The 19,125-nt window shown below is 41.6% G+C and overlaps 1 protein-coding gene across 4 annotated transcripts in view; it reads left to right on the forward strand.

The window, feature by feature from the left end:
* Window positions 1–19,125, forward strand: part of fmnl2a (formin-like 2a) — a 187,905-nt gene that overhangs the window by 98,758 nt on the left and 70,022 nt on the right. For all 4 annotated transcript variants that reach the window (XM_061878975.1, XM_061878974.1, XM_061878976.1 and 1 more), the window contains exons 6-7: window positions 11,793–11,876; window positions 15,495–15,650. In XM_061878975.1, coding sequence (XP_061734959.1) covers window positions 11,793–11,876; window positions 15,495–15,650 — 240 coding nt within the window. The remainder of the gene's footprint in view (window positions 1–11,792; window positions 11,877–15,494; window positions 15,651–19,125) is intronic.

Genomic DNA, 19,125 nt, shown 5'->3' on the forward strand with positions numbered 1-19,125 from the left:
TAAGGGAGAGCCGGAGGAAACTCATTTGGGCCGCTTGTACCCGTGATCTTGTCTTTTCGGTCATAAGCCAAAGCTCATGACCATAGGTGAGGATGGGAACGTAAATCGACCGGTAAATGGAGAGCTTTGCCTTCCGGCTCAGCTCCTTCTTCACCACAACAGATCGATACAACGTCTGCATTACTGAAGACGCTGCACCGATCCGCCTGTCGATCTCACGATCCACTCTTCCCTCATTCGTGAACAAGACTCCTAGGTACTTGAAGTCCTCCACTTGGGGCAGGGTCTCCTCCCCAACCCGGAGATGGCACGTCACCCTTTTCTGGGCAAAAACCATGGACTCGGACTTGGAGGTGCTGATTCTCATCCCGGTCGCTTCACACTCGGCTGCGAACCGATCCAGTGAGAGCTGAAGATCCCGGCCAGATGAAGCCATCAGGACCACATCATCTGCAAAAAGCAGAGACCTAATCCTGCGGTTACCAAACCGGAACCCCTCAACGCCTTGACTGCACCTAGAAATTCTGTCCATAAAAGTTATGAACAGAATCGGTGACAAAGGGCAGCCTTGGCAGAGTCCAACCCTCATTCCAGGGAACGAACCGCCACAATCAGACAGTCCAATACCCCATACTCTCTGAGCACTCCCCACAGGACTTCCCGAGGGATACAGTCGTATGCCTTCTCCAAGTCCACAAAGCACATGTAGACTGGTTGGGCAAACTCCCATGCACCCTCAAGAACCCTGCCCAGAGTACAGAGCTGGTCCACAGTTCCACGACCAAGACAAAAACCACACGTTTCCTCCTGAATCCTAGGTTTGACTATCCGGTGTAGCCTCCTCTCCAGTACACCTGAATAAACCTTACCGGGAAGGAATATTTTGATTCGGGAACCGTTATTACAGACCAAAGACACCCTTGATTACATTTTATGCCTTCTAAAACCACAAAATGTTCAGACACTTGGGCTTCAGTCACCATAAACTTGCGGCTTCAAGATGTGTGTTGGGTACCTTGTCATACTTGCCAACCCTCACGGATTTTCCGGGAGACTCACGAAATTCAGCGCCTCTCCTGAAAACCCCCCGGGACAAATTTTCTGCCGAAATTCAGGCGAAACTGGAGGCCACGCACCCTCCAGCTCCATGCGGACCTGAGTGAGGACAGCCTGTTTTCACATCCGCTTTCCCACAATATAAACTATGTGTCTGCCCAATGACGTTATAACTGTAGAATGATTGAGGGCGAGTTCTTGGTTTCCTATGCGGGTTTATTGTTAGGCAGCTTCATTAACGTCCTCCCAGCGCGGTAACAACACACAACAACAGCAGTCACGTTTTCGTCTACCGTAAAGCAGTTTGTCTGCCGTAAACAGCAATGTTGTGACACTCTTAAACAGGACAATACTGCCATCTACTGTACTTGCACCTCAACACCTCCAGGCAACTTCAACCCTTTACTAATACCCTCCTCCATTCACATCCCATCTCCCCAGATTATAAACAACTCAAATGTACTTCTAATGTATATACTTGTTCTTATGCTATGTGAACTCACTATGTTCTCTGCTGGCTGTACATATCCTACTAAATAAGACCTACACTGTTTCAATGTCCATTTCTCTGTTGATGTAACTGTTGATGACTGAAGTACTGATATCAACCAAAGCTCATCATCCCGCCCCCCGGATTGTAAATAATGTAAACAATTCAATGTATATACTATGATGATTAACTTGTGTGATGACTGTATTATGCTGATAGTATATATTTGTACCATGAATTGATTAACGTGGACCCCGACTTAAACAAGTTGAAAAACTTATTGGGGTGTTACCATTTAGTGGTCAATTGTACGGAATATGTACTGTACTGTGCAATCTACTAATAAAAGTTTCAATCAATCAATCAATCATGCATATGTGACAATAACATCTACGGCTTTTAGCGAGTGCAGTGCACAACTGCACACACATCAGCTGTAAATATACTCCTCCCCTATTAACCACGCCCCCCACCCCCCACCTCCCAAAATGGCAAGTACGTACCCAGTACTCATTCATATTTATGAATAAATAGTGTTGCCTGCCAATGGCCAAACTGTATGAATATTATGATTTCTTCTATCATATTAATCTTCTTGCAGATTTGCTCCTGTTTACTGTTTACTCTGCTGTAACCCAGTTCCTATTAGCCTTCCATTGGGCTTCACGGTGGCAGAGGGGTTAGTGCGTCTGCCTCACAATACGAAGTGTAGTCCTGGGTTCAAATCCAGGCTCGGGAACTTTCTGTGTGGAAATTCTATGTTCTCCCCGTGAATGCGTGGGTTCCCTCCGGGTACTCTTGTCCAGGGTGTACCCCGCCTTCTGCCCGATTGTAGCTGAGATTGGCGCCAGCGCCCCCCGCGACCCCAAAAAGGGAATAAGCGGTAGAAAGCATGTATTCTTGTTTCACTACATCAGATTAGTTTCTGCGCCGCGGCTATCATAGCCTGTCCTCTCTTCCGTGTGTCCGCACTTACCCAGCTAACACATCGAGTTAAAACAATGTTAGCTAACGGTGGTCCCATGGTCGGTTAGAACCAAACCTACAACTCACGTTTAGAGAACATTAGCATTAATGACAACTTTTACAACCATCTCTATTACTTTATTCAACATATATAAATAACTGGGTTGTACTTGTATAGCACTTTTCTACCTTCAAGGTACTCAAAGCGCTTTGACACTACTTCCACATTCACACACACATTCACACACTGATGGAGGGAGCTGCCATGCAAGGCACTAACCATCAGGAGCAAGGGTGAAGTGTCTTGCTCAGGACACAACGGACGTGACGAGGTTGGTACTAGGTGGGGATTGAACCAGGGACCCTCGGGTTGCGCACGGCCACTCTACCACAGCGCCACGTCGTCCCCAAATAATCAATATTTACTGACAAACAGTCGTGGTCAATAGTTTACATACACTTGTTAAGAACATAATGTCATGGCTGTCTTCAGTTTCCGATAATTTCGACAACTCATTTATTTTTTGTGATATAGGGGTTGGAGCACATACTTGTTGGTCACAAAAAACATTCATAAAGTTTGGTTCTTTGATTAATTTATGGGTATACTGAAAATGTGACTATCTGCTGGGACAAAAGTAAACATAAAGCAATGTTAATAATTGGTTCCATGTCCCTTGGCAAGTTTCACTGCAATAAGGCGCTTTTGGTAGCCATCCACAAGTTTCTAGTTAGCTTCTGTTTGAATTTTTGACCACTCCTCGTGACAAAAATAGTTCGGTTAACTAAATTTGTTGATTTTCCGACATGGACTTGTTTCTTCAGCATTGTCCACACGTTTAAGACAGGTCCGTGGGAAGGCAATTCTAAAACTTTAATTCTAGCCTGATTTAAACGTTCCTTTACCACTATTGATGTGTGTTTGGGGTCGTTGTCCTGTTGGGACACCCAACTGTGCCCGAGACCCAACCTCCGGGCTGATGATTTGAAGTTGTCCTGAAGAATTTGGAGGTAGTCCTCCTCTCTGTAAAGCACCCGTTCCATTGGCAGCAAAAAAGGCCCAGAGCATAATACTACCACCACCATGCTTGACGGTAGGGATGGAGTTCCTGAGAACATATTGCTAGGATATTGTTCACAAACAGCTCAATCACATGGACAAAGATAAGATCTTCTGGAGGAAAGTTCTGGGGTCTCAAGACAGCCATGACATTACTTCACAAGTGTATGTACACTTATGACCACGACTCTGTGTCCATCGATGCATGTATTGTCCACTTTCCAATCGTGATGCATGGGTGAAGCCATCATTTTTTCCACGCAGTCTGATAGTTTATATATCAATGATGAAATATTAACATTGCAACACATGCCAATACGGCCGCTTTAGTTTACTAAATTACAATTTTAAATTTCCCGCGGAGTTTCTTGTTGAAAACGTCGCGGAATGATGACGCGTGTTTGTGACGTCTCGGGTTGGAAGGGACATATTAGCCCAGCACCACTTACGGCTATAAGTCGTCTCTTTTCATCGCATAATTACACAGTAATTTGGACATCGGTGTTGCTGAATCTTTTGAAATTTGTTCAATTAGTAATGGAGACGTCAAAGAAGAATGCTGTTGGTGGAAAGCGGTGGATTGCAGCTGCCTTTAGCACCGAAACACAGCCGGTGTTTCTTTGTTGTGAAGCTTTAACACAGAGCGGTCAAGCGAACATGTTTCTCTACGTCAACCAGCAAGTTTTTGGATGGGAAAATTGTGATATTAAGTCGGCTCTTACCGGAGACTTGAGTGGATTATGCGACCTCCTCCTGTAGCTGTCAAAAAAGCAGCTGTGATCGTGGCTCCTCCATTTGCTTCTCTGAGAGACACTGGCGTTCACCGCAGCCCTCCGACTTTCACGTATGACTTTATAATCTCACTAAAACACTATTAACACAATAAGAAGATAAGGGATTTTCAAGAATTATCCTAGTAAATGTGTCTAATAACACCTGAATCGCTCACACTAGGGTTGGGTATCAAGTATCGAGTATCGATTGGAACCGGGACTAACTTTCCGATTGTCCCAAAATCGTTCAAAAGTTTAAATTTCGATTCCTAGTTTCGATACCCAGTCCGCCGACCGGAAAAAAATAATAAGTCCGCCGACCCGGAAGAAGAAGCCGCTGAACACCAACGAAGAAGCGCCCACCGCCGGAAGTGTTAGCATAGCCGAGCGAGTCAGTCAAGAAGCCAGTGGGGCTTTATTTTACTAAAAAAAATGAAATATAGGCGAAATGTAACACGTGCGACAGGACTGTTTGGTGCTTAGGAGGGTGCACCTCGAACATGATGAAGCACCTCCGAGTTCATGGAGTACAAATAAATGCGTGTCCCGTCTTCAACAGGAGACACTATCTGTCCAGAACGCTCACGGATCCTGCCTGAGAAGGCGGATATGCTCATTTTCCTAAACAAGAACTGTCTCTGATGTTATACTGTACCTGCTGCTAATCTGGACTGGGTTGTGCGAGTTGTTTCTTATTGTCTTGTTTGTGTAAATGTGTTTTCATGAGGTTTTCAAAAATAAAGCTCACTTGATGAAAGTATACCCCTGTGAAAATATATTCAGAAATTTATAATATTTATATTCAAGTTCATAGATTTAATATTTATATTCCAGTTGAAAACAGCCCTGTGAGGAATTTATAGTAAAGTTCATAAAAAGTTAGTAGTCAGACTATTTCATTCAGAAAGACTGTAGGTTAGCTAGCTCATTTCAAATATCCTTAACTTTTTTTTGACCCTGACTTTTTTTTTTTAAAGAAAGAATCGGAATCGAGAATCGTCAGGAATTGGAATCGAAACAAAGAATCGGAATCGTTCGAATTCAAACGATACCCAACCCTTGCTCACACTGCCGCCGCCTGGAGCCGTCTCCTTATCTTTTTTTTTATAGTGCTACACTCTAACTTTCCTCATCCACAATTCTTTCCTCCTCGCTCAAATTAATGGGGAACTCGTCGCTTTCTCGGTCCGAATTGCACTTGCTGCATGTGGCTATGATTACAGTATAAACAATGTTCAGATGTGAGGAGCTCCACAACCCGTGACGTCACGCGCACATCGTCTGCTACTTCCGGTACAGGCAAGGCTTTTTTATTAGCGAACGAAAGTTGCGAACTTTATCATCGACGTTCTCTACTAAATCCTTTCAGCAAAAATATGGCAATATGGCGAAATGATCAAGTATGACACATAGAATGGAGCTGCTATCCCCGTTTAAATAAGAACATCTCATTTCAGTAGGACTTTAAAACGCTCGCATTATCCACTACTAAATGCCCCAACTCTTACAGTGGAAAAAACGTCTTGTCTGTGCATTCTTTGGAAAACAGGCTTATAGTCTTTATTTACTACTGTAGTTTATACAAATCTGTAGTTTCAAGAACATGGTATTTGCCTTAACTTGCTTGAGTATTTAGTTGTTGGTCATTATTGGTTGACTGCTGATAAGCCGACCCATAGTGCTTTGTCTGACAATACATTCAATCAATCAATCAATGTTTACTTATATAGCCCTGAATCACTAGTGTCTCAAAGGGCTGCACAAACCACTACGACATCCTCGGTAGGCCCACATAAGGGCAAGGAAAACTCACACCCAGTGGGACGTCGGTGACAATGATGACTATGAGAACCTTGGAGAGGAGGAAAGCAATGGATGTCGAGCGGGTCTAACATGATACTGTGAAAGTTCAATCCATAATGGATCCAACACAGTCGCGAGAGTCCAGTCCAAAGCGGATCCAACACAGCAGCGAGAGTCCCGTTCACAGCGGAGCCAGCAGGAAACCATCCCAAGCGGAGGCGGATCAGTAGCGCAGAGATGTCCCCAGCCGATACACAGGCAAGCAGTACATGGCCACCGGAGAGAGTGGGACATAGGAGAAAAAAGAAAAGAAGCGGCAGATCAACTGGTCTGAAAGGGGAGTCTATTTAAAGGCTAGAGTATACAAATGAGTTTTAAGGTGAGACTTAAATGTTTCTACTGAGGTGGCATCTCGAACTGTTACCGGGAGGGCATTCCAGAGTACTGGAGCCCGAAATGAAAAAGCTCTACAGCCCGCAGACTTTTTTTGGGCTTTGGGGATCACTAATAAGCCGGAGTCCTTTGAAGGCAGATTTCTTGCCGGGACATATGGTACAATACAATCGGCAAGATAGGATGGAGCTAGACTGTGTAGTATTTTATACGTAAGTAGTAAAACCTTAAAGTCACATCTTAAGTGCACAGGAAGCCAGTGCAGGTGAGCCAGTATAGGTATATATGTATGTATATATGTATATAAAGGTATATACAGTATAGGTATATATGTATGTATATATGTATATAAAGGTATATACAGTATAGGTATATATGTATGTATATGTGTATATAAAGGTATATACAGTATAGGTATATATGTATGTATATATGTATATAAAGGTATATACAGTACTGGCGTAATGTGATCAAACTTTCTTGTTCTTGTCAAAAGTCTAGCAGCCGCATTTTGTACCAACTGTAATCTTTTAATGCTAGACATGGGGAGACCCGAAAATAATACGTTACAGTAGTCGAGACGAGACGTAACAAACACATGGATAATGATCTCAGCGTCTTTAGTGGACAGAATGGAGCGAATTTTAGCGATATTACGGAGATGAAAGAAGGCCGTTTTAGTAACGCTTTTAATGTGTGCCTCAAAGGAGAGAGTTGGGTGGAAGATAATACCCAGATTCTTTACCGTGTCGCCTTGTTTAATTGTTTGGTTGTCAAATGTTAGACTTGTATTATTAAATAGAGGTCGGTGTCTAGCAGGACCGATAATCAGCATTTCCGTTCATGATACATGATAATATTGATACATCAGATAATTCTACAGACCAACCATCAAAATGAACCACAATCGCCTGGCAATGCAGTCCAGGAATTGTGTACACGGATTAACTTAATTGTCCCAAAACCTTATGTTGGTAAACTAGATTACATCAATAATCTTCTTAGTCTAGATTAGACAATGGAACATTAGCATAATGGGAGTGAGGTAGGGGTGGTACAGGAGGAGGGGTGCCGGCGCTGGCGAGGGAGCAAGATGTCACCCTCTCAGACAGTGAATAATTGCTGGCTGTGTTCAGAGGCAAACTACATGGCGGGGTGGCTGAGTATAATGGCAGACTGCTGATGTACTCCTAACATGTTGCTCAGTGGTCACCAACATGTGGTGAATGGGAGGATTGTGACTTGTCCCGGGGTAATGATTACCATGTGGCACAACATGACTACACCTCCCCTGGGCTTTTTTTTTTTTTTTTTACAAGGACCCTACCAGGCACTGATTTACTGGGCCCTCCCCTCAGTGTGCATGCAGTAACACCAGAGGAGGGCTAATATAAAGAGGCCACCAGAGGACTTTTAGGAGTTTAGTCTTCCACTGAGCATACCTGGGTGTAATTATGTTTATACCCCGCAAATGTCTCTCATTAGCAAACAATCAGTCTGGTTAGAGAGCTCTCCAGGGCTGTACGGAGTAAAATGCTCAATAAGAGTCTGTCTAATTTCATCGGCTCTATGTCAGGGGTGTCCAAAGTGCGGCCCGCAGGTAATCCTTTACTGGCCTGCCACACATTCTGCAAAAATTGCAAAATTGATAGTATTGCAAAAATAAATAAAAAAACATTTAAAAATAGTGGAATGAGATCAATCAAACAATCAATGTTTATTTATATAGCCCCAAATCACAAATGTCTCAAAGGACTGCACAAATCATTACGACTACAACATCCTCGGAAGAACCCACAAAAGGGCAAGGAAAACTCACACCCAGTGGGCAGGGAGAATTCACACCCAGTGGGACGCCAGTGACAATGCTGACTATGAGAAACCTTGGAGAGGACCTCAGATGTGGGCAACCCCCCCCCCTCTAGGGGACCGAAAGCAATGGATGTCGAGCGAGTCCAACATGATACTGTGAAAGTTCAATCCATAGTGGCTCCAACACAGCACCAAGAGTTCAGTTCAAAATCTAATGAGAAAAAGTGGCAATGTTGACACAACGCTGCCATGCAGGCAGTTTTTTTCCCCTTTTGTCTTTATTTTCTTTTTTTTTTCCACTGCTCAAAAAAAAAAAAGGACAAAAAAAATCTGATATTACTAAAAAAAATATCAGTTTAAAATGTTTTATGTGGAAAAAATATTCTATATGTTGTTTGGTTGCCATATAAAAACATCAACGTTTTGACAAAAGAGCATAAGACAAACAAAATAGTTGTTCAAACTTAAAATCAACAGATATATTGGAAGTTGATCTTGAAATTTAAGTGTTAAAAGTTAAAAAAAAAATTTTTTTATAAAAATGCATCATTTAACGAGTGGGGGAACCTTTCGGATCTCAAATATATTTAATAGGAGTTTATTTAACTTTTCACTGTGATTACTCAAAAATATTAAATAATTAAAATCAATGATATCCTGCATTATTGATCTTTGAGGGCTTTAATTGCTAAATTAAGGAACTCTCCTGAAGGAATCAATAAAGTACTATCTATCTATCTATCTATCCATCCATCCTTCCATCCATCCATCCATCCATCCTTCCATCCTTCCATCCATCCATCCATCCATCCATCCATCCATCCATCCATCCATCCATCCATCCAAATACTGCATATTTCAGTTTTACTATAAAAAGAAAGTTGTCTTTGCCAGAAAAGGCATAAAACCTTATTAGTTTTACTTTATATCAACCTAAAGTTGATATAGAGATTTACTGTAAGCATTAAATTAAAAAAATAAAAATAATAATTTGACTTATTTTTAACATTTAAGTGACTGAGACCCTCTATGCTCCCCAGGAGCCCCAAGGATTAAAAAAATCCATATATTTTGTTGTGATTTGAAAAGGAAAAATATCAAAATGGCCCCCGCATACTTCAATTATTCCGTGTGCGGCCCTCTGTATGAAAATACTTTTCATCATTTTGTGCACTTCTGAAAAAAGGGGGCCAAAAGTATAGCATAACAACTGAATCATGATCTAGCTATAACCCTTTTCTTCGTATGTTATTAATCTGCATAAATACACACCCGTTTTATTATCATGTATTTGAGTTATCTGCCTTTCTTCCTGTTGATGAAAAAGAGAGTACCCAAATTGGAGCCTTGAGGAACACTAATAATACAACTAAATAAGTGGATCAATGGCTACTAAGAAAAAAAGCTACAGCAACACCTTACTTAAACAAATCACAAAAAAACGTAAAATGCCAAAAAGGAGAGGACTGAAAGGGGTGAGGAATGCCTCAATTTTGCCTCAATTTTGCAAATCACAAATTTGGAGCCCAGTCTTCTGTTTGCTAGAAAGTTTAAATGTCAATGTAAGGTTCTGCCAGTGTGTTTACATTTGATAAACATTACATTTTAGGAGTCCACTGCAAAAATGTGTCTCAAGTTCTAAACAGATCTCAGCATACATATACAGATCATCTTCTCATTCAATGTGTTTTTATTTTCATGACTATTTACATTGTACATTGTCACTGAAGGCATTAAAACTAGGAATGAACACGTGTGGAGTTATGTACTTAACGAAAAAAGGTGAAATAGTTGAAAACATGTTTTATATTCTAGTTTCTTCAAAATAGCCACCCTTTGCTCTGGTTACTGCTTTGCACAATCTAGGCATTTTCTCAATGAGCTTCAAGAAGTACTCAACCTGAATTGGTTTTCACTTCACATGTGTGCTTGAAGCTCATTGAGAGAATGCCAAGAGTGTGCAAAGCATTAGGGTTAGGTTATATATGTTATATATGTATATATAGCTTAAAGGGGTACATTATCACAATTTCAAAAGGGTTAAAAACAATAAAAAACAGTTCCCAGTGGCTTGTTGTATTTTTTAAATTTTTTTTCTAAATTTTACCGGTCCCGGAATATCCCTAAATAAAGCTTTAAAGTGCCTTGTTTTCGCTATCTTCGAAACCACTATCCATTTCCCTGTGACGTCACACAGTGCTGCCAATACAAACAACATGGCGGTTACCACAGCAAGATATAGCGACATTAGCTTGGATTCAGACTCGGATTTTAGCGGCTTAAGCGATTCAACAGATGACGCATGTATTGAAACAGATGGTCGGAGTATGGAGGCAGATAACGAAAACGAAATTGAAGAAGAAATTGAAGCTATTGAGCGAATAGCTATTGACGCTATTCGGCCATAGCGTGGGTGTACCTAATGAAGTGGCCCATAGCATGGCTGCCTTATTAGCATCGCCGGTAAAATGTGCGGACCAAACGATCAGGACTTTCGCATCTTGTGACACTGGAGCAACTTAAATCCGTCGATTGGTAAGTGTTTGTTTCGCATTAAATGTGGGTATCTAGTTTCAAATGTACATACAGCTAGCGTAAATAGCATGTTAGCATCGATTAGCATAGCATGTCAGCATCGATTAGCTGGCAGTCATGCCGTGACCAAATATGTCTGATTAGCACATAAGTCAACAACATCAACACAACTCACCTTTGTGATTTCGTTGACTTTATCGTTGCAAATGCATCTGCAGGTTATCCATACATCTCTGTGCCATGTCTGCCTTAGCATCGCCGGTCAAATGTGAAGACACTTTGGTACATTCAATGGGGGTCTGCCGGCAGATTTCTTGCCAGTGGTGCAACTTGAATCCCTCCCTGTTAGTGTTGTTACACCCTCCGACAACACACCGACGAGGCATGATGTCTCCAAGGTTCCAAAAAATAGTCGAAAATAACAGAGCTGAGACCCGGTGTTTGTAATGTGAAAATGAATATGGCGGGTGTGTTACCTCGGTGACGTCACGTTCTGACATCATCGCTAAAAGAGCGATAAACAGAAAGGCGTTAAATTTGCCAAAATTCACCCATTTAGAGTTCGGAAATGGGTTAAAAAAATACATGGTCTTTTTTCTGCAACATCAAGGTATATATTGACGCTTACATAGGTTTGGTGATAATGTTCCCCTTTAACCCTAACTCTATATGTATATGTAGGTTATGTATGTATTTATGTATATATATGTACTATATTTATGTACTATATATGTACTATATGTATGTATATATATATGTATACATCTGCTGTACATATGTAATTATACTCTATATATATGTGTGTGTGTGTATATATATAAATAAATATATAAAACAACCTTGTGCATTATACTTGGCTGAGATTATTTTTAAATCTTTCACTTTTTTTTTTTTCGTTTTGCAGATGGGTTAGAGAGTTCCTCAATGAAGAAAACAAAGGCCTGGACGTGCTGGTGGACTATCTTTCTTTTGCACAGTACGCTGTCACGTAAGTCACTACCAGCCTATTCACCCTCTTGCCCCGTGCTCTATATGCAGAGGTGACAACAACACAATACTACCATTCTGCAGAGCCGCTGATGCGTCAACTCACAGCACACACTGCTGCCTGCTAGTTGGAAAAGTCACTCTGGCCCTTTGACTTCTATTCAAAGATCGATGGCGGGATTATTAGTCAGTCACAAGGTTCCCCCGTTCTGAGAACCTTACACTTAAATGATTAATTTGAACTCCCCACTTCACCATATGTTACTATGCTGTGTTTACATTATGAATAGTAGCGATCATTGTTTGTTTACACCAGGTTGGAGAAGAATAGAAACCTGATAACTAACATGTTGTAGATCAGGGGTGCCCATTACGTCGATCGCGAGCTACCAGTCGACCGCGGGGGGTGTGTCAGTCCATCTCCAGCCAGGTTTTTAAAAAAAATAGACCTAAAAATGAGTGATCATCAATCTTCACCAAGACGTCACTTAAATGACATTCACGGTACCGGAGGGTCTTGTGAGATGACGCTGGCTGCTGCAAGATCATTATTATGAAAATATGACCGAGAGGAAGGCCAGAAACACTTTTTATTTCAACAGACTCTCGCGCCGTCCCTTCCGTCAAAACTCTAAAGGCCGACTGCACATTTCCTATCTTCACAATAAAAGCCCTGCTTCATGCTGCCTGCGCTAACTAAATACAGAGTCTCGGAAAACTGGCGTGCACAAGCGATCCCTCAGAAAGCTGGCGTGCACATCACTTGTGCACGCCAGCTTTCTGAGACTCTTATTTTGTTAGCGCAGGCAGCATGAAGCAGGGCTTTAATTGTGAAGATAGGAAATGTGCAGTCGGCCTTTAGAGTTTTGACGGAAGGGACGGCGCGAAAGTCTGTTGAAATAAAAAGTGTTTCTCGCCTTCCTCTCTGTCATTTTTTCATAATAATGAACTGGCAGCAGCCAGCGTCATCTCACAAGACCCTCGGGTGCCGTGAATGTCAATCAAGCAAGCTACGGAATTTGCCGCCAATGTTTTTCTTGTAAAGTGTATGGAAGCTGGATGAATTAGATGCCAAAAACCAACCACTTTCATGTGGTATTGTACAGAAAGGACAACTTTTTTTCTCCTCCATTTGAAAATGTGGGCGTTATCATCATTACTGTCTGATTCCAATCAATGCAAGTCAAAATTTTACCGGTCCTGGAATATCCCTAAAAAAAGCTTTAAAGTGCCTTTTTTTCACTCTCTGCGAAGACACTGACCATTTCCCTGTGACGTCACACAGTGCTGCCAATGTAAACAAACAATGGGAATACCACAGCAAGATATAGCGACATTAGCTCGGATTCAGACTCGGATTTCAGCGACTTAAGCGATTCAACACATTACGCATGTATTGAAACAGATGGTTGGAGTATAAAAGTATTGAAGAAGAAACTGAAGCTATTGAGCGAATAGCTATTGACGCAATTCATAGCATGGCCGAATAGCTGCCTTAGCATCGCCGGTAAAATGTGCGGACCAAACGATCAGGACTTTCGCATCTTGTGACGCTGGAGCGACTTAAATCCGTCGAATGGAAAGTCTTTTTTTCCCATTAAATGTGGGTGGAAGGAAACGTAATATAGTTGCAAATGCATCTGCAGGTTATCCATACATCTCTGTGCCATGTCTGCTTTAGCACCGCCGGTAAATAGCATTTTAGCATCGATTAGCTGGCAGTCACGCCGCGACCAAATATGTCTGATTAGCACATAAGTCAACAACATCAAAAAACTCACCTTTGTGATTTCGTTGACTATCGTTGCAAATGCATCTGCAGGTTATCCATACATCTCTGTGCCATGTCTGTCTTAGCATCGCCGGTCAAATGTGGAGACACTCTGGTACATTCAATGGGGGTCTGGCGGCAGACACTTTGGCATCTTGGGGCCAGTGGTGCAACTTGAATCCCTCCCTGTTAGTGTTGTTACACCCTCCGACAACACACCGTCGAGGCATGATGTCTCCAAGGTTCCAAAAAATAGTCAAAAAAACGGAAAATAACAGAGCTGAGACCCGGTGTTTGTAATGTGTTGAAAATGAAAATGGCGGCTGTGTTACCTCCGTGACGTCACGTTCTGACGTCATCGCCAAAAGAGCCATAAACAGGAAGGCGTTTAATTCGCCAAAATTCACCCATTTAGAGTTCGGAAATCGGTTAAAAAAATATATGGTCTTTTTTTTTGCACCATCAAGGTATATATTGACGCTTACATAGGTCTGCTGATAATGTTCCCCTTTAAGTTTCAATGCCTTGTCTTAGGGGCACTCACCAAGGTTCTCATAGTCAGCATTGTCACTGGCGTCCCACTGGGTGTGAATTCTCTCTGCCCACTGGGTGTGAGTTTTCCTTGCCCTTTTGTGGGTTCTTCCGAGGATGTTGTAGTCGTAATGATTTGTGCAGTCCTTTGAGACATTTGTGATTTAGGGCTATATAAATAAACATTGATTGATTGATTGATGATTTTTGGGTTAAGCATTAGATACCTTTTTACCTGCACACTGCCTCCCGCTGTTTCCGACATCTACAAAGCAATTAGCTACCGGCTGCCACCTACTGATATGGAAGAGTATTACACGGTTACTCTGCCAAGCTCTAGACAGCACGACACTCAACAACAACACATCATTCGCAGACTATAATTACTGGTTTGCAAAAAATATTTTTAACCCATCCATCCATCCATCTTCTTCCGCTTATCCGAGGTCAGGTCGCGGGGGCAACAGCCTAAGCAGGGAAGCCCAGACTTCCCTCTCCCCAGCCACTTCGTCTAGCTCTTCCCGGGGGATCACGAGGCGTTCCCAGGCCAGCTGGGAGACAGTCTTCAGAACGTGTCCTGGGTCTTCCCCGTGGCCTCCTGCCGGTTGGACGTGCCCTAAACACCTCCCTCGGGAGGCGTTCGGGTGGCATCCTGACCAGATGCCCGAACCACCTCATCTGGCTCCTCTCCATGTGGAGGAGCAGCGGCTTTACTTTGAGTTCCTCCCGGATGGCAGAGCTTCTCACCCTATCTCTAAGGGAGAGACCTGGAAACTCATTTGGGCCGCTTGTACCCGTGATCTTATCCTTTCGGTCATGACCCAAAGCTCATGACCATAGGTGAGGATGGGAACGTAGATCGACCGGTAAATTGAGAGCTTTGCCTTCCGGCTCAGCTCCTTCTTCACCACAACGGATCGATACAACGTCCGCATTACTGAAGACGCCGCACCGATCCGCCTGTCGATCTCACCATCCACTCTTCCCCCACTCGTGAACAAGACTCCTAGGTACTTGAACTCCTCCACTTGGGGCAGGGTCTCCTCCCCAACCCGGAGATGGCACTCCACCCTTTTTTTTTAACCCAAATAGGTGAAATTACATAATCTCCCACGGCACACCTGACTGTATCTCACGGCACAGTGGTTGAAAAACACTGGTTTAGTGTATAGTATTGTCACTTTTAGTGAATAGTATTCCCACTTGAGAAGCTGAGATGTGAAGGGTGTACCCACTTTAGTGAGATACTGTAAGTCTGTGTATAAACTTTGTGTTGTTGCAGTTTCATATTCAATGGTTGTATTCCTGATGCGACAGGTTCGATGGAGATGGCGGTGAAAACAATTCAGAAGCCCTCATAGACAAGACCAAACCTTGGAGTCGCTCCATCGAGGACCTGCATGGAGGAAGCACCATGTCATCCCCCCTCAGTGGGAACGGCATCACCCGGGCGGGGCGACACTCAACAATACGGTACAATTTCTTTGTCTCATCAGGCCTTAAGATATCTTGGTTGTGCCCACATCCTTTTTGAGAGACTTTAAATAGCTTAAGACACATTTCTGTAGCAGGAGAAAAGTAACACTGGCTTTATTCAGAATTCTGACCCATGACTAACAACGCTTTCCCTCGTGACAATGAAAATATTTGTTGTGTGTGTGTGCAATATGTGGTACAATTTGAAATAGGAGGATTTGTCAGCACTTAATGCATAAACCCGAGCTAATATATCCTCTAATAATCCCTTGATGTTTCAGTCCAGCATGCACACAGACTTATATCACCTCTGGTCTTTCAGTTTGAAGGGGGGTAACTTCAACATGGTGCGTACAAAGAGCTCTATTGAGACATAGAATCACATGTCTGCTATTAAGAGATCCTTGCATAATCAAGTCTACCATTTTTATCTTTTCCGTGTCACATTTTCCACCCTAACAGACATATCTTTTATCCCCAAGTGTTTTTAGACAAGTGAGTGACTGTAGCTTGTCTACATGCTATTTCCTGTATGAAGCCCATTTTCTCTACACCACGGGTCGGCAACCCAAAATGTTGAAAGAGCCATATTGGATTAGATTAGATTAGATAGTACTTTATTTATTCCGTCAGGAGAGTTCCTTCAGGAAAATTAAAATTTTCAGCACAATCCCATTCAAGATCAGACAAACATTACAGGGAGACAGAACAGGATCGCTGACGGGTCTGCCGGCTTCCAGCGCCCCTTACAAAAAGGGGAGGGGGGGGAAGAATAGAAGATTAAAATAAAAAAAAATAAAAATAAAAAAATCGGTCTTAGCCTGGGCCCTGGAGTGGGGGTGCAGACTGAGGCCAAAGGGAAAAAAAAACAAAAAAACAAAAAAAAAAATTGGACCACAAAAACAAATCTGTCTGGAGCCGCAAAAAATTAAAAGTCATATTACATACAGATAGTGTGTCATGAGATATAAATTGAATTATGAGGACTTAAAGGAAACTAAATGAGCTCAAATATAGCTACAAATGAGGCATAATGATGCAATATGTACATACAGCTAGCCTAAATAGCATGTTAGAATCAATTAGCTTGCAGTCATGCAGGGACCAAATATGTCTGATTAGCACTCCACATAAGTCTATAACATCAACAAAACTCACCTTTGAGCATTCACGCACAGCGTTAAAAGTTTGGTGGACAAAATGAGACAGAAAAAGAAGTGGCATAAATCACGTCTGAGAAAGTTACGCAAGTAAAACAGGGGTCCAAACTTTTTCCACTGAAGGCCGCAGACTGAAAAATCAAAGTATGCGGGGGCCATTTTGATATTTTTCTTTTTTAAAAGCAATACAATAGTTGTTGTTTTTTTTTACCTTTATGGCTTTCCTCAAGTTTGGTCCCCGGTCTCCGTAAGGGTCTCAGTCATAAAAATGTTAGAAATAAGTCATAAATTCTTATTTTTTTTCATTTAACGCTTGAATGCACAGCATAGGACACATAATAAGTAGACTATCTGGAGTACAGGGCAGGCCAGTGGGGGATCTTATGTTGGTGGATAACTCCTCTGGCAGGGGGCTCCCCTCCTCTCTTTTAATGCACAGCATAGGACACATAGGACACCTCAAGAGTGGTCCTCAGGTCCTGTTGATCAGGGGCAGTAGCTCCACAGCCACAGATCCACTTTTAACCACTAATATCACAGTCAACATGAAAGCTTGTTCCCGTAGGCACCATAAACTATTAATAATGTTTAGACAAAAGTGTATATTATATATACTATTATATATATTGTATTTATATAGGTGAGTGTGTGTGTGTGTGTGTGTGTGTGTGTGTGTATTTTGGGTATATGCACGTGTGTATGTATGTGATTGTGTATATATGTATATATATGTATATATATATATATGTATATATATATGTATATATATGTATATATATATATAAATTGTATATATGTGTGTGTGTATATGTGTGTGTACATATGTACATATGTAAGTGTGTGTGAATTTAAATGTATTATATATAGACAATATATAGCAGCAACCACTGAATTGAATTATATTATATATATTATTGTATTATATATTGTATATATATATTGTATATGTATAGGAGTGGGACCTAATAAGTTCTTCCCACTCCCTTTTGAGCCAATCTTGACATCTACAAAAGATTAGGCACATGTAATGTTTTCAATGTAGGTGTAAAAATAATGTATATATATATTTCTTTTGTATTTTATGTAATTCTCTTGTTTTGTTTGCATGGCTCAAAATAAACCCATTCATTCATTCATTCATTCATTCATTCATTCTTGAGATCAACCTCAGGTCTGTCTATTGTTAAAACATTTTTTTTAATTTTGTTTTTTATGTTTATGGCCTTTATGTCGAAACCCTTATTTATATGTCAAATACATAAACTATGCATCTTTTTCCCCCAAAACATTTCAAAGTGGAATACGTGACGTGAAGTCATTGGAACCCTAAATAGGTCGATAATTCATAACAATAAAAAAAGAATAAGTGTTGAAAATAAGCCAAATGTATATTTATATTTTTTTACTTTTAACGCTTAAATCTGTAGATCTCTTGATTATAAGATTTTATATATTTTTTTCATACTTTGTTTGATGCCCTTTTTGTGAAAGAAAACTTTGTTTCACACAAAATATGCAATATTATCCGCCCAAAATATTTAAATGATAAATGATAAATGGGTTGTACTTGTATAGCGCTTTTCTACCTTCAAGGTACTCAAAGCGCTTTGACACTACTTCCACATTTACCCATTCACACACACATTCACACACTGATGGAGGGAGCTGCCATGCAAGGCGCCAACCAGCATCCATCAGGAGCAAGGGTGAAGTGTCTTGCTCAGGACACAACGGACGTGACGAGGTTGGTACTAGGTGGGGATTGAACCAGGGACCCTCGGGTTGCGCACGGCCACTCTTCCACTGCGCCACGCCGTCCCAAAAGTGAAAATTGTTCCAGTGGAGTAATTGGAGCCTTCAGCAGGTCAATAACATGCATGGCAGCTTTGTGTTATTAGTGTCAACATTGCAACTGTTTATTCTTTTATTACACTCTTTTATGTTTGAAATTTTTATTATAGTATTTTTTAGAATGGGCCTGGGGCCATTAACAAATTAGCTGGGGGCCACAAATGGCTCTCGGGCCGCACTTTGGACACGCCTGATGTAAACAAACTAGAGTGAGTTCAAGGACCGCCAAAATGAGTAGGACAAAACGGCGTTGGCCAAATACTCGAATCAGTGTTTAATACAAACAGTGTGCTTTATATCAATTGGGGAGGTTTGTGTCATTTTGTCCTCCTACAAAAACCAAATTAAAACAAAAAATATGTTTTTTTCCCCCTCATCATTTCCATTTTTCATATATTTTGGAAAAAGCTCCAGACAGCCACTAGGGCGGCGCTAAAGAGCGGCGGGTTGCCGACCCCTGA

Source organism: Nerophis ophidion, linkage group LG19, assembly GCF_033978795.1.
Source record: "Nerophis ophidion isolate RoL-2023_Sa linkage group LG19, RoL_Noph_v1.0, whole genome shotgun sequence".
NCBI lineage: Eukaryota > Metazoa > Chordata > Actinopteri > Syngnathiformes > Syngnathidae > Nerophis > Nerophis ophidion.